The sequence below is a fragment of the Moschus berezovskii genome, chromosome 17 (assembly GCF_049115385.1).
Source record: "Moschus berezovskii isolate FMDL1 chromosome 17, NW_MosBer_1.0, whole genome shotgun sequence".
In the NCBI taxonomy this organism is placed as follows: Eukaryota; Metazoa; Chordata; class Mammalia; order Artiodactyla; family Moschidae; genus Moschus; species Moschus berezovskii.
The window spans coordinates 6,972,180-6,986,936 of record NC_142476.1 but is presented as its reverse complement, the minus strand read 5'-3'; the positions used below and the strand labels follow the sequence as shown (position 1 = coordinate 6,986,936).

The 14,757-nt window shown below is 45.7% G+C and overlaps 1 protein-coding gene across 5 annotated transcripts in view; it reads right to left on the bottom strand.

Annotated features, from left to right (window-relative positions):
- The window catches only part of SRGAP2 (SLIT-ROBO Rho GTPase activating protein 2), a 262,190-nt gene that overhangs the window by 32,588 nt on the left and 214,845 nt on the right, over nt 1–14,757 (bottom strand). For all 5 annotated transcript variants that reach the window (XM_055419997.2, XM_055419999.2, XM_055419998.2 and 2 more), the window contains exons 12-14: nt 13,807–13,834; nt 12,091–12,115; nt 6,026–6,086 (exon numbers count right to left, since the gene is read on the bottom strand). In XM_055419997.2, coding sequence (XP_055275972.1) covers nt 6,026–6,086; nt 12,091–12,115; nt 13,807–13,834 — 114 coding nt within the window. The remainder of the gene's footprint in view (nt 1–6,025; nt 6,087–12,090; nt 12,116–13,806; nt 13,835–14,757) is intronic.

Genomic DNA, 14,757 nt, shown 5'->3' with positions numbered 1-14,757 from the left:
CTCTTTAGATGATGATTCTGAAAGTAGGAACATTAACAAATGGTGGGTTTCCAGAAAGAGAAGGGGAAAAGCAGTTGGCTTTTTATGATAATGCAGGTAAGACCTCACATTCCTCAGCTGACACCTGCATGACCGTTCTCATTTTTCCTCAGTGCTGACTAACATAAAAGCCTAAGGCCAATCAGACTTGGGTAAGTTATTTGGAAATAGCACAAAACCTTCCATTTTGAGCTGGATCCAGCTGTTGCCAAGAGTTGCTCTCCTAGAGAAGTCTCGAAATGATTGCTACAACACCAGCTTCTGCTCATGTGACTCTGCTCCCTTACTCATGAAAATGGTGGGGTTTTTCCATCCTGAGTGAGCCTCAATTGTTCCTCACATCCCTTCCCTTAAGTCTTCCTGGATCACTCGACCCACCACTTACAGGCGAGCCTCAGTTTTCCCATCTATATAATGGGGACTAGAATGAATGTGGGCTTCCCAGGTGCCACCAGTGGTCAAGAACCCACCTGGCAATTGCAGGAGACATGAGAGATGCAGGTTTGATACCTGGGCCAGGAAGATCCCCTGGAGGAGGGCATGGCAACCTACTCCTGTATCCTTGCCTGGAAAATCCCATGGACAGAGGAGCCTGGTGGGCTATGGTCCACAGGGTTGCAAAGAGTTGGCACGACTGAAGCAACTTAGCATGCATGCAGAATATAGTTGATGTTGTTTAGTCACTAAGTTGTTCTGACCCTTTTCTGACCCCATGGACCATAGCCTGCCAGGCTCCTCTGTCCATGGAATTCTCCAGGCAAGAATACAGAAGCAGGTTGCCATGACCCCAGGGGATCTTCCTGACCCAGACACTGAACTCACGTCTCCTGCATTGGCAGGCAGATTCTTTATCACTGAGCCCCCAGGGAAGCACCTCCCAGGGAACATGAAGATAGTAAGGATGTGCAAATTTTGGCAATTGGTAGACCACAGACGTTTTTGGGGCTAACAAAAGTTATGGACCTTATCCCCACTAAATGTACATGTACAAATATTACCCATTATGTTTAGGGAGTTCAGGAATACCCTAAGTCCCTATTTAGGGGGAAATAATTCAACTTTCTGAACAGTTATTTTTTGGCCACACCGCATGGCTTTAGGGATTTTAGTTTCTCAACCAGGGATTGAACCTGTGCCCCTGAAGTGGAAGCATGGAGTCCTAATCACTGGACCACCAGGGAATTTGTTCCATCTTATAAAATGGCTTCAGAATTGTTAGCTCTAGCTCACCATCCTGTGACAAAAAAATTACCAACTACTGTACATTATTTGTTTACAGTTCTTTTTATCAAAAGACTGTTTGTCAAAGATAATTAGATTATTTTCTTCCTCATCTCCTCAGTTGTATTCATTTGCAACACAGGTTTATTTGTTACTGTTCATATTCCATTTGGGGTTTTACCCACATCCTTGTTTAATATATTTGTTTACCTTTTGAGTATGGAAAACACCCATGTAGTTCTAAAAGTCAAAACTACACAAAAAGAAACAGTCAGAGAAATGTCACTTTAATCCCATGTCCCATTCTTAGCCTTTTCCACCCTTCTGTGCAGATAATCAGTTAAATATTAGTTTTTTGATTCATCCTTCCTGTATTTCTTCTTGCAGAAGTGAGAAGACATATGTATATTCTTATACCCTCTTTCTCACATGAAAGACAACATGCTATAAATACTCTTTGCACATTGCTTTTTTCAACTTGACAATATATCCTGGCAATCTCATTAGGTCATTTCATGGAACTCTTCCTCTTCTTTTTTTTTTTGTAGCTGCATAGTTTCCCACCGTGTGGATATACCATCAGTTCAGTTCAGTTCAGTTGCTCAGTTGTGTCCGACTCTTTGTGACCCCATGGACTGCAGCTCACCAGGCCTCCCTGTCCATCACCAACTCCTGGAGCTTACTCAAACTCACGTCCATCGCATCGGTGATGTCATCCAACCATCTCATCCTCTGTCATCCCCTTCTCCTCCCGCCTTTAATCCTTCCCAGCATCAGGGTCTTTTCAAATGAGTCGATTCTTCGCATAAGGTGGCCAAAGTATTGGAGTTTCAGCTTCAGCATCAGTCCTTCCAATGAATAATCAGGACTGATTTCCTTTAGGATGGACTGGTTGGATCACCTTGCAGTCCAAGGGACTCTTAAGAGTCTTCTCTAACACCACAGTTCAAAAGAATCATTTCTTCAGTGCTCAGCTTTCTTTATAGTCCAACTCTCACATCCATACATGACTACTGGAAAAACCATATCTTTGACTACATGGATCTTTGTTGGCAAAGTAATGTCTCTGCTTTTTAATATGCTGTCTAGGTTGGTCATAACTTTTCTTCCAAGGAGCAAGTGACTGTTAATTTCATGGCTGCTGTCACCATCTGCAGTGATTTTGGAGTCCCCCAAAATAAAGTCTGCCACTGTTTCCACTCTTTACCCATCTATGTGCCATGAAGTGATGGGACCAGATGCCATGATCTTAAGTTTTCTGAATGTTGAGCTTTAAGCCAACTTTTTCACTCTCCTCTTTCACTTTTATCAAGAGGCTCTTTAGTTCTTCTTCACTTTCTGCCATAAGGGTGGTGTCATCTGCATATGTGAGGTTATTGATATTTCTCCCGGCAATCTTGATTCCAGCTTGTGCTTCCTCCAGCCCAGCATTTCTCATGATGTACTCTGCATATAAGTTAAATAAGCAAGGTGACAATATAGAGTCGTGACATACTCCTTTTCCGATTTGGAACCAGTCTGTTCCATGTCCAGTTCTAATTGTTGCTTCTTGACCTGCATACAGATTTCTCAGGAGGCAGGTCAGGTGGTCTGGTATTCCCATCTCTTCAAGAATTTTCCACAGTTTGTTATGATCCACACAGTCAAAGGCTTTGGCATAGTCAATAAAGCAAAAGTAGATGTTTTTTTGGAACTCTCTTGCTTTTACGATGATCCAGTAGATGTTGGCAATTTGATCTCTGGTTCCTCTGCCTTTTCTAAAACCAGTTTGAACATGTGGTAGTTCATGGTTCAGGTACTGGTGAAGCCTGGCTTGGAGAATTTTGAGGATGACTTTGCTAGCGTGTGCAATGAGTGCAATTGTGCGGTAATTTGAACATTCTTTGGCATTGCATTTCTTTGGGATTGGAATGAAAACTGACCTTTTCCAGTCCTGTGGCCACTGCTGAGTTTTCCAAATTTGCTGGTATATTGAGTGCAGCTCTTTAACAGCATCACCTTTTAGGATTTGAAATAGCTCAACTGGAATTCCACTAGCTTTGTGTGTAGTGATGTTTCCTAAGGCCCACTTGACTTTGCATTCCAGAATGTCTGACTCTAGGTGAGTGATCACACCATTGTGGTTATCTGGGTCATGAAGCTCTTTTTTGTACAGTTCTCCTGTGTATTCTTGCCACCTCTTCTTAATATCTTCTTCTTCTGTCAGGTCCATACCATTTCTGTCCTTTATCGAACCCATCTTTGCATGAAATGTTCCCTTGGTGTCTCTAATTTTCTTGAAGAGATCTCTTTCCCAGTCTATTGTTTTCCTCTATTTCTTTGCACTGATGGCTGAGGAAGGCTTTCTTATCTCTCCTTGCTATTGTTTGGAATTCTGCATTCAGATGGGTCTATCTTTCCTTGTCTCCTTTGCCTTTAGCTTCTCTTTTCTCAGCTATGCGTAAGGCGTCCTCAGACAACCATTTTGCCTTTTTGCATTTCTTTCTCTTGGGGATGGTCTTGATCACTGCCTCCTGTACAATGTCACGAACCTCCGTCCATAGTTCTTCAGGCACTCTGTCTATCAGATATACCATAGTTTATTCTTTATTCATCTATGTATGGTATTTAGGTTGTTTCTAATATTTTACAATTACAAATGATACTGTAATAAATAACCTTGTGCACACGTATTTTCACATTTTGGAGGTGTATCTTCATGGTAAATTCCCAGTCGTACCAGTTCTCATTCCCATCAGCAGCATGGGAGCAGGCCTGGTTCTCCAGAGCCTCACCATAGAATGGGCTAAGTTTTGGCCTCCACATGGACTGTGCCTTTATAGGGTCAGGGACATTCAAGCCCCAACACCCAGAACCCATCACTTGTCAACAACTCCACAGCTGACACCCGGGGTGGGTGACTGCCACGTCTTCCCTACTGTAGCAGCCTTCTGTTTCTTCCTATAGTCTTAGCTCTACACAGCAGCCTGTGGTCCTTCAGAAAGATCATTCCCTGTTCCTAATTCTCCAACAGCTTCCCAGCCCACTTAGAACAAAACCCAGACAGCCACCTTAGCCGCTGGGCTCCGGCTTCATCTCCTGCCACTCCCCTCTCCACTCACTGCCCCTGCCTCACTGGCATCCTGCGTGCTTGCTTGCACGCGCCAAGGAGCTCTGCCTCTGGTGTTCCTTCTCCCCAGAATGGTCGTGCCCAGATACCCGCGCGGCCCCTCCCTCCCTTCCTTAAGGACTGCTCACGTGTCACTTGAGGTGACCTACGGGTTTCCCTGAACAAGCTGCCTGGAACAGTACCCCGCTCCATTCTCCACCTCCTCACCTTGTTTCACTTTTCTTCGTGACACTCACCAACACCTGATCTATATAAGGCTCATGAGGACAGGATCTGTTTTTGGTATACAACGAGCAATCAATAAGTATACAGATGGTCCTTCCATACAATGGTTTGACTCACAACCTTCTGATGGTATAAAAGTGACACACACTGAGTAGAAAATTGACTCATCTTTTCTCGGCTACTCATACGTGGTATAGGACTCTGTCGTGATGCTGGGCAGCAGTCATGGGCCTCCAGCCATGCGAACACACACGTAAACCACCAGTACACTTACAGTCACCCTGTACCCAGACAGCCATTCTGTTTTTCACTCTGAGTACAATATTCAATAAATTACATGAGATACTCAACACTTAATTATAAAACTTGCTTGATAAATAGTTGCTGATTGTTCAACAGCTCTATATAAAGGTGTTACTTCTAGTGAATGGAGATATGATGAAAAAACTGTAGCTGATTAGAATAGGATAAGTTAGAAGCATGCTAAAATAATTACTACTCTAAAAATAAACCCAAGCAAGGTCCCAGTTCATTGGGAAAGAGGAAGGGGAGGAAGGGAGAGAGAATGGTTGCTTCTGAGTTAAGAGAAGTGATCATCTACATACCCCCTTAACTCCAAGAAGGTCATGCTGTTACTGTTCCTATAACTAGTCAGCAGAGCACCTGAAAACAACTTCTGAGGCCCAGTTCCTAGAAATCTTCATGGTGCTTGCTCAGATATCTGTGCTTTCTAAACACTCTTACACTTGGAAGACTGGTTCTCTGGTAATTCATCTCTTTCCCTAAATCCTGTTCAACCAGCCGAGGAGCTGGTGAGGAATGGAGTTTATGAGATTCAGCTTTGTCCAAGCAGAAGACAGTGTGACCTGACTTAGGCTGAGAAGGAGCCAGCTTCTGTAGACTCTAAATGTTGGCTACAACTTTGGGGCAGCGAATCACTGAGCTCTGGAGATGTCGTAACCAGTAAGACCAAACTAGAACAAAAACTGAATATGACCACGAATCAATGCAATAGTATAAAGGGAGCTTGCTTTCAAAGCAGTCTGCTGCAGAAAGCCAATGTGACATAATGGTCCGGGCAGTGCAGGGGAGATAACAACGCAGGCAGAGATGGTGAGTGAGAGTGACGGCAGACCACGGCCTCTTCGGGCCAGCTGGGCTTACCCACAGGAGAGCTATAACTGAAAACTCACTCTCAGCTGCAAAAGGGGGTGTGTTAGTAGCTAAGGCACCTGGGGCTTAGAAACATATGATACATTTCACTCAGTGTTTAGGTGTGGCCATTCTGAGGCAGCAAACATTATGTGAACAGATAAGATTTTATCCCCATTCTGAGAATGTCAGGATGGGAAGTCAGTCTCACTCTGCAAAGAATTCCTGGAAGTTCTTCCCAACTTTGCACAAATATGACAAGGCTGTAATCCTGCTTACCGTGTCTGCTGATAAACCGGATACAGCTTTCTACCACCAGAGGAATTGCCTGGCTGGAATCCTGAAAAGCCAGAGAAACACAGCATTAGAATCTTCAGAGATAGCCCAGGGTCAGAGAAAAAGGACTAAAACCATGTGGAGCTTGTCTCAGCTGGATGAGACGCCGGACCACAAGAAGCATCCAGCCTGTGCTCCGAGCCCCAGAGCACATGCACAGCCGCCTGTGTGGAGTGCCTCACACAGAAGTCTTCCATTCAGCACATCCCGTACGGAACCAGTCATCTTTTACTCCAAACCAGCTCCCCACCCCTGGCCATGCGATCAATCAATAGACACATATATTTTGCTTCCTAAATATCCCTTAAGTGTATTTACTTCTCTCCATCTCTACTGCCACCGACCTAGTCCAATCCGTCAGGATCTCCATTCCCACCCCTGTCATCCTACAAATCAGATTTTCTTCCCTTATACATGGTTAGTGATTTTTAAAAGTGCTGTGTGCTTAGCTGCTCAGTCGTGTCCAACTCTTTGCGACCCCATGGACTGTAGCCCACCAGGCTCCTCTGTCCATGGGATTTCCCAGGCAAGAATCCTGGAGTGGGTTGCTGTGCCCTCCTCCAGTGGATCTTCCCAACCCAGGGATCGAACCTGGGTCTCCTGTATTGTAGGTGCTTTAAAAGTGCGCATTTCATCAGTTACTCTCCAGGCTAAATTCTTTCAAAGACCTCTCATTATTTTCTGTACGCAGCCTTGTGTGTCCAGGGCCACAGCTTATCCAGGTTTGCCTCCTTCTGCTCCTCCCCCAACTCTGTTTTGGCCACACTGGCCCCTCTTCTGCTCTTCAGTAAGTCCTCCTTTGAGGGAGTCATTCCTGCTGCTGGAAACTCTCCTCACCCTGGACTCCCACCCACAGGGTCTCAGGGAAAGTATCACCTCCTTTGGGCTGCTTTTCTAGACTCCCCAGATGAGATCAAAGCCCCTGTCTATGGGGTCTCAGTATCTTGTACTTGGCCTTCACACTCTGATTACGACTTAATTGCGTGGGTATAAACATTGGCTTGCATTTTGTCACCATTACAGTTCGAGTTCCACAGGGCAGCCCCTACGTCAATTGTTGGTGTCCAGTGCTGGCTAGGATGCTTTCACATAGCAGGTATTCAGTTAATATCAGTGGAAGGTAGCAGAGTGAATCCACAGGAGCATCAGCATGGGGAATTGTTTGGTATAAAAGGCAAGAAAGAAAAAACCAACTCTTAGACACAGTGGAGACTAACTGGTACTAAACTAAGGCCTCCCAGATATCCATGTTTGCTCTGCCATTATGCTGGACAACCCTGCCATACAAACTGGGGAGGGGTTGGTGGTGAGGAGAGTAATATTTGCTATTGGCATATGAACATAGTGCTTTGAATTTACAAAAGAATTTATAGAGGTGTTGGGTCATGTATTAAGTGATTTAGATGTGTTGCTCCTGATAACAACCCTACTGGGTATGTATTAATATTATCCTCATTTGACAAATGAGGAAACAAAGGCTTAGCAAGGTGAAATAGCTGCTAATGGACACAGCTGGTAAGGAGAGAAGCCAGGATTCGAATCCGGGCAGTCTCCCCCGAGACCAAACATCTCACTACCACCCATACTGCCTCCCAGGAGCTTGGCAAACATAGCCGGGTGTGAATACCAACTATTACCAAAAATCAGTAGGGTTTTCGGATGCAGCTAAATGCACTAATAACTCAGCTCTAAGGAAGAAAGGGATCAGGCAGAATGACTTTAAACCTAGCTAGAAAGGGTTTTGGGCTTCCCTGGTGGCTCAGTGGTAAAGAATTCCCCCACAATGCAGGAGACCTGGCTTTGATCCCTGGGCCAGGAAGATCCACTGGAGGAGGACACGGCAACTCACTCTAGGATTCTTGCCTGGGAAATCCCATGGACAGAGGAGCCTGGTGGGCTACAGTCCATGAGGCCGAAAAGAATCAGACACGAATGAACAACTAAACAATTCAGGACAGAGATGAAGTTCTCCACTGGGGTGGGTCCTGTGACTTCTGTCTATTTAACAGGTTTGTTGTACCCCTCTCCTGGCTCTAAATTTTCTACTGTAGCCAGGAGTTTGGCTGCAATCAGGGAAGCAACTGGCTCTCATGAAGAAGCCAGGCTGACAGACGAGCCTGCTCCCAAGTGTGCTGGGAACCCATGATGTTGTCACAGGGAGTGGAGTGAGTCAAGGTGCAGCTGGAGTCAGGAAGGTCTCAGCGACCCAAATGCTCATCTCAGGGCCCCAGACCCATCTGCTCCCTCCAGCCTTCCAGCTTCAGTAGCCAGCGTCTGCCTTCCTGTTGCCATCACTAATTATACCAGACAGCCTAGGGTGATCTCAGAGGAAGAATTTTCATCAGCTTTTCCATACACTAACAAAGAAAATGGGTTCCACTATAAAAAACTCCCAAACCCAATTTTTTGGAGGTCTTTTCTATGTTTACAAACACTATTATACTTGTCATTTACAAATAGTAGCAGTAGTGATGATGACAACGATGTGAGCGTATGCAAAGTTTTTCTGGCCTTAAGTTTAAACATAATAAAGATCCAGAGGGAGTGAGGCCAGGCAGCACAGGTTCTGGGCTTCAGTGAGTTGTGTGAGTGCACAATCCTGCCTAGACTTGTGGGAGAAGGGACATCAATGGTAGTTAAAGGGAAGCGTGCAGGGCTGCAGAAAGCATAGCACCAAAGATATTAAGCTGCATGTCTGTGGCTACCAGTGGTACATCAGAAGCAGTTCAGAGGATAACCTCTTGCAGACAAGACTGCACCAGAGGGGACCTGTCCTACTGCAGATGCATATTTTTCCCAGTCCCCACTGTTCCAGTGGCGCCTAAGTCAAGAGTCCAGTGAAAACAAATACTGGACAAAGTCATGAAGGCTTCAGACTCTCTTCTAGTAATATTTCTGAAGTCTGAGTGAATTCATTTCCCCAGGACATGCCCGGTGAGGACTCTCACTTGGCCACCGATCATGCTGCACACAGCTGACTGGGCAGCGTCTGTGTGTGTTCCTATTCAGGGCCTGTCTCTCTCTTTCTTCCTTTCCCCTTCCCTCCTCCAGTGTTAGAATCCATGTCAGTTTAATTCTTCTGATTATAGTCTTTTTGGTCATATAAGCCCAGGATTGGAAGGGGTCTTGAAGGATAATTGGGTCAAATCTCCATTCTATCAGAAGAAAGGAACTTTAAACCAAAAGTGGAGGAGAAATGTAGCAAACACAACTTGAGAAAGATGGTAAAGCCATCTTTACACAGGGGCCCAGTGATTTGCAGGGGAAAACAATCAAGAAGGTGGCCAGAAAATGTCTAAATGTGCCACCGTTTGGTGTAACTCCTTGCATGTGGATTTCTCCAGGTACTGATCTTTGACACACTTGTTAGATTTCCACTTTCACCACGGGAGAAAACACTTGATTAGATGTCGGTAATAAGGGAAAAAGAGGCATCAGCGTTCACATGTGGGGCTTCAGGGACTGTGAAGAATAGAGGGTCCCCGTAAGAGAAGGAGAGAAGTAAGGAGAGGTGCTAAGGATCTGAAGATGTGGCTGGGAAGCTGAGGAGACAGACACCGAGGGTAGGGGGTGCCAATTCAACTCCCGAGCACCAGTGTCCTGCCTATTAGTTAGGGTTCGATACAAAGACTCTGAACAACAGTAGTGCCGGACAAGTGGACGCTTCGGGAAGGAGAGAGGCAGATTCATCTAAGGCAGCACAAGTGACAAGCAAAGAGTGTGGAAGGAAGTCAAGAGGGGGCCAAACCGCGGGGGCGGGGAAAGGCCTACCATTCGAGAAACAGAGATGGGCCAGGAAAGAAGACATGGAAGGGGCAGGAAAGAGAACATTCTGGGCTTGATGGGAGGAGGGAAAGCTTAGAAAAAAGCAGTTGAGGCTTTTTTTAAAGAAAAGTCAGATGGTCTGATCATAGGTTTTGGTAGAGTCAAAAATGACTGGAACCCATTGGGGACCCTCAAAAACAAAAGCTACCGGGTTCTTCTTCTTGTTTGGCCGATTTGCCATCAACAACCAAACAAATTATATTTCCTGGTTACTTATGCAAGATTATGCCTCTTCCAAGTTACTTACTATTTACCTTCCTGAGTATTTTAGAAAAACACGGACCCACCATTAGATTTGACCTGCTGGGAAAAAAGTGAATGAAAACAAGGTCTTTACTTGATTGGGGTTTTTGGTGCCCCTTGGAACCCGAGTTCAAGCACGAGTTCTTACACGAGTCTAGCACCAGGTAAATGTGCTAGGCACAGCAGGTTGAAAACCAGATAGGTGCCACTCCTCTCTGATTACAGTCCAACCAGGGACACATACCACCAAATTGTGGATGCCAAATTGTGGCTTCTGGCACTCCTGCAACCAGAGAGAAGTCCTCCCACCCAGGCTCCATCTCCTCATAGGAGGCTCAGTTTCAGTCCAGGAAATGAAGGGAACAAACTTCAAGTTCAATCCTGTTCTTACCTTTGAAGAAGAGGGTGGCAGGGGGCAGTGGGGAGGACTTGCTCCCTCTTTAAGATATCCACCTATTAATTTTAAATGTAATAAATGGTCTCTGGGAGGCACTTCATTCCTCTCTAGTTTTAAATGAAATTATGAAAGAAAGGGGGAGAAGAAAGAAATAGAGGAACAAGAGGAAAGAGAATTGCAATGACGTTTTTATAATTTAAAAAATGTGTAATTGCATCTGATGGTGTTCTCATTAAAAGGAGATCCAAAATAGAGAAGGGGAAAAAACTGTGACCACAAAGCAAAGGCAAGTGCGGCTGTGTTATCAACTTCCCCAGCCGGACGGCCCAGCCAGCTGAAGCGGTGAGATCGGCCGAAGATCCTGCAGGGGCTGCCACGGCCACAGAGACCACGTGCCCTCTACATTCCATTATCTCCCTGTGGCTACAGCCACTGCGAATTATCCAAAACGATTTTTTAAAGCCCGGATCAGCTTTCCCTTGAGTAGACACAAAGACATTTCTGAGCTCTCTCCACCCCCTCCCTGCTAACTGTTGACTGCATAGCTGGAACAAACTTAGGGAATACAAAACCATTTTAGTATTTGCCATAAAGTATAATTAGGAAGTCAAATTTGTGACTGAAAAAAAAAAATCAAACCCCAAACCTCAATTAATTCTTTTTTAAACAAGCACAAATGCTGCTTAGATTGCCCACTGATACAAACTGCCGGTGCTGTGGTGAGATCCTTCCTAAGGTGGGTTGTGAGAGCTAGCTGCTCAAGGTTCACTGTCAGATTTTAATACAATGAATTAATGCACAAAACTGCAGAGCTCAATGTCTCCGGTTTATCATTCCTAGACCAGACTTAATCTTTACATTTGTAGCATGTCTTAGATATACATACAGGACAACTGTGAAACCAGAAACAAACAAAAAGCTGCAGACGTAGTAGTCTCGGTATTAGCTGCTGTGAGTTACTGACACAGGAGTACCTATAAATGAAATGTGAGGCCTTTTTCGCGGTCTCCTAGAGAAGGGGGCGCCACTCCAAAAACAGTTCTGGCCCAATCTGCCACAGTCAAACCAGATCTCTAGTGCGTAAGAGAGAATAAATGGCTAGAGAGGAGAGAACCGGGTCAGAAAGATACCCATCCCTGCCCTACTAAATCAATGAACTTGCCGCAACATTAAACAGATGATGACTAAGGGGCTTCCCAGGTGGCGCTAGTGGTAAAGAACCGGCCTATCAATGTAGGAGACATAAGAGACGTGGGTTCAATCCCTGGGTTGGGAAGATCCCCCAAAGAAGGAAATGGCAACCCACTCCAGTACTCATGCCTGGAGAATTCATTGGAGAGGAGCCTGGTGGGCTACAGTCCATACAGTCGCAGAGTCGGACACAACTGAAGCAACTTAGCACTCATGCATTATGACTAAACTGTACATTCCAAACACTGGCATGAAGTCAGGAAAGTGTCTTCCCCATCCACCGTGGAGCTCCATAAATATCTGGGATGTCACCATTTTTGCCAGACACACCTGGCTCTTGCACGGTCCTTACCTGTTTCCTCACAGTTGAGCTACGCCTGTGGTCAATGGGGAGGAAAAAGAGAAAACGGGATTAAAAACAATCTGTGAGGTGGCTAATGAAAGAAGTCACATTAATGGGCTCAGGTCCAGAAGTGGCTAAGAGACTTGATAAGTTACCTTTCAAATAAAGCCCAATCAAGAGCTTTTCACAAAAGCTTAGAGGTTTCTGCTTTTAATGTCTGCCACCATTCAAAAGGAGACTCAGAGGGAACTGGCTCAATTTGCAGTAAAATACGTATGGGTTAGACAACAGGAAGACCTCTGGGTGCAAGGAGACACTGATAAACACCAAAGGAAGCTATGGTTTTCTTTCTTTTGAAAATCCTTAGGGAAAAGGTAGGGAGTGATTTTCCTGGTATTTAGAGGGTAGAGGGTCCAGACTGGAAGGAATCTTGGTGATTCCATAGGTCAATGCTTTTCAGGCTGTGTTTAGCCTTGGAAGCCTTTTCTCCAAGGGAATCTGATTCAGACAGCAACCTCCCAAGCAAGGAGAGCAGCTCTAACTCTTTGAGCAAAGGCAGGAGGTAGGGACCAGAGCCGGGCTGCTGGGTACCGTCTGCCCCTTCCACTAGGCTGCTCTTAAGGAACTCTCTGGAATCCTAGAGCTTCCTGGATCTAGGTGAATGTTCTCTCTTGTCCTACAGATGAGAAACTGGAGTTCAGAGAGGGGAAGAGAACAGCCCAAGTTCACACAGTGAATAACCCAGCATAAGGAAATTCAGCTCAGCTCTTTTCACTCCTATAGAGACTTCCACAAATATGGTACTTCAGGTGAACTCAGACTAAGACTCTATCACCAAGACGAGTCCACAGAATCCCATTATCCTGATTCCCTCCAGTCAACAAGACTAGTATATTAATGGGATCTTTATTGTGATTCACAATGACAAAACGATGAAAGGCAAATGAAGGCATTTGTGAATAATGAGCCTATAATTGTAAACGACCTCATGATTATTGTATGTGCTGGCAGATATAAGTGGTTTATATAATGGGCTAACCTGGGGTCTCTAAGGAGTCCAGCTCATTAAAGCTCTTTCCCCCGTTAAATCAGCACATTTGTAGGCATCTGAGAACTACTGGCTGAATGAAAGCCCTGCTATCCGCCAACTCATGCGTTTTCTCATAGCAGCTTCATGACTGAGAGGGAAAATATTTGGCTGGGGTGGGGGAGGGCGGGGAAGGTGGGGAAAGACTGGGAGGGCTGCATACTTGTACATCAGGCGAGGATTTGTACCAATGCTGTTGGCGAGCAATGCAATGTAATATTTCATTATCCAGTGACACTCACTATTAGAGGCTGTCATCTTTTCCATGTATAAAAAAATTCTCAGGTCAAAGGCTATCTTCTGATCTTCCTTCCCTGGGTCAGAGACTTGCCAAAACCCACATGGTGAAGTCTAGACACTCAGGTGAGGTTTCCAGGGCCCTGCAGCATTGACCACTTCAGGTCACTGGGACTATTTCAGCAAATGGTAATTCCCTTCACTCAGTTCTGCTCAGCAAACCTCATTTCCATTTGAGGCCAGACGGGGTCAGCAAGGCAAAGGGATGGAAGCCACCCAAGCCCTAGGCCACTTCTTTGCAGAGCCATCCAGCGCCGCTGCTAGCTCAGCTCCTTGGTTCTTTACTCGCCCAGGAAGGGTCTCTCTCCATTCCCCCCAGGGCTGTCCCAGGCCACACCTACCTGGCCAGACTGCAGTCTGTCCGCTGACCTGTTGGAAAGACAGAGGCAAAAAGCACGTGTTGAAGCAAATGAGGTGAAAGGGGAGACCTGCTCCCGGGAATGATGGTGTCTGCCCATCTCCCCAGGGAGCCTCTAGCCTCACGCTGTGACTAGACTTCCAGGCAAAAAAGAAGACAGCACCCAGGGCCTCTTTCTGGGCAAGTGCTGTTCCTGCTGCTTGTTCCAGCCCAGGGCTGCTGGTGTCCTGAAATGTTGGGCTTGCCGAGTCTGCTTCAAAGTGGGAAAATGGGTGGACACAAGGGAAAAATAGTAAGGCAGGTCACACCTTAGAGAACAAATCATTAGAAACCTTCAAAGAGACGAAATTTAGCTTTTCTTCCCTGTGTACTGGCGTGCGTATGGTGGGGAGGGAGGGACAAGCTTGCTTGCCCTTCAGTATATGAACACACACACACACACACACACACACACACACGTGCTTGAGGGTGGAGGGTGGAAGGGGAAGAAGGAAGGAATAGTTATTTGGGGAGAATATGCTCCATATGTGGAAGCTCTCGTTTTAGATTCATACTGAATCCTCAGTGCCAGCAGGTTGGGCTGCGTGAGATTTGAAATGCTGATACTGCTATTAGACTGGGGCTCTCAATCCAACAGCGGGCCCTAGTACTAAATTGAAAGGATCACAGCCAGCCTTAAAAACTGAGATTGAAGATCTTCACATTCATCTGAAGCATTCTCACGCTTTTAAAAACTTGGGCCATTATGTAATCTGTGTTGCTTTTTTTGGGTCCACAGTTAACCAAGCTTGGTCTGTATGAGACTGTATTAGATACATCAGGGAAAGTGTAAGCAAGAACTGAGATGGAGGACAGATCAGCTCCCACGTTCCTGGAAACGCAACTGCGAGGGCGGCGGGGAGGGCAGGGCTCTCTCTTGCCTTTAAAGGTTGCT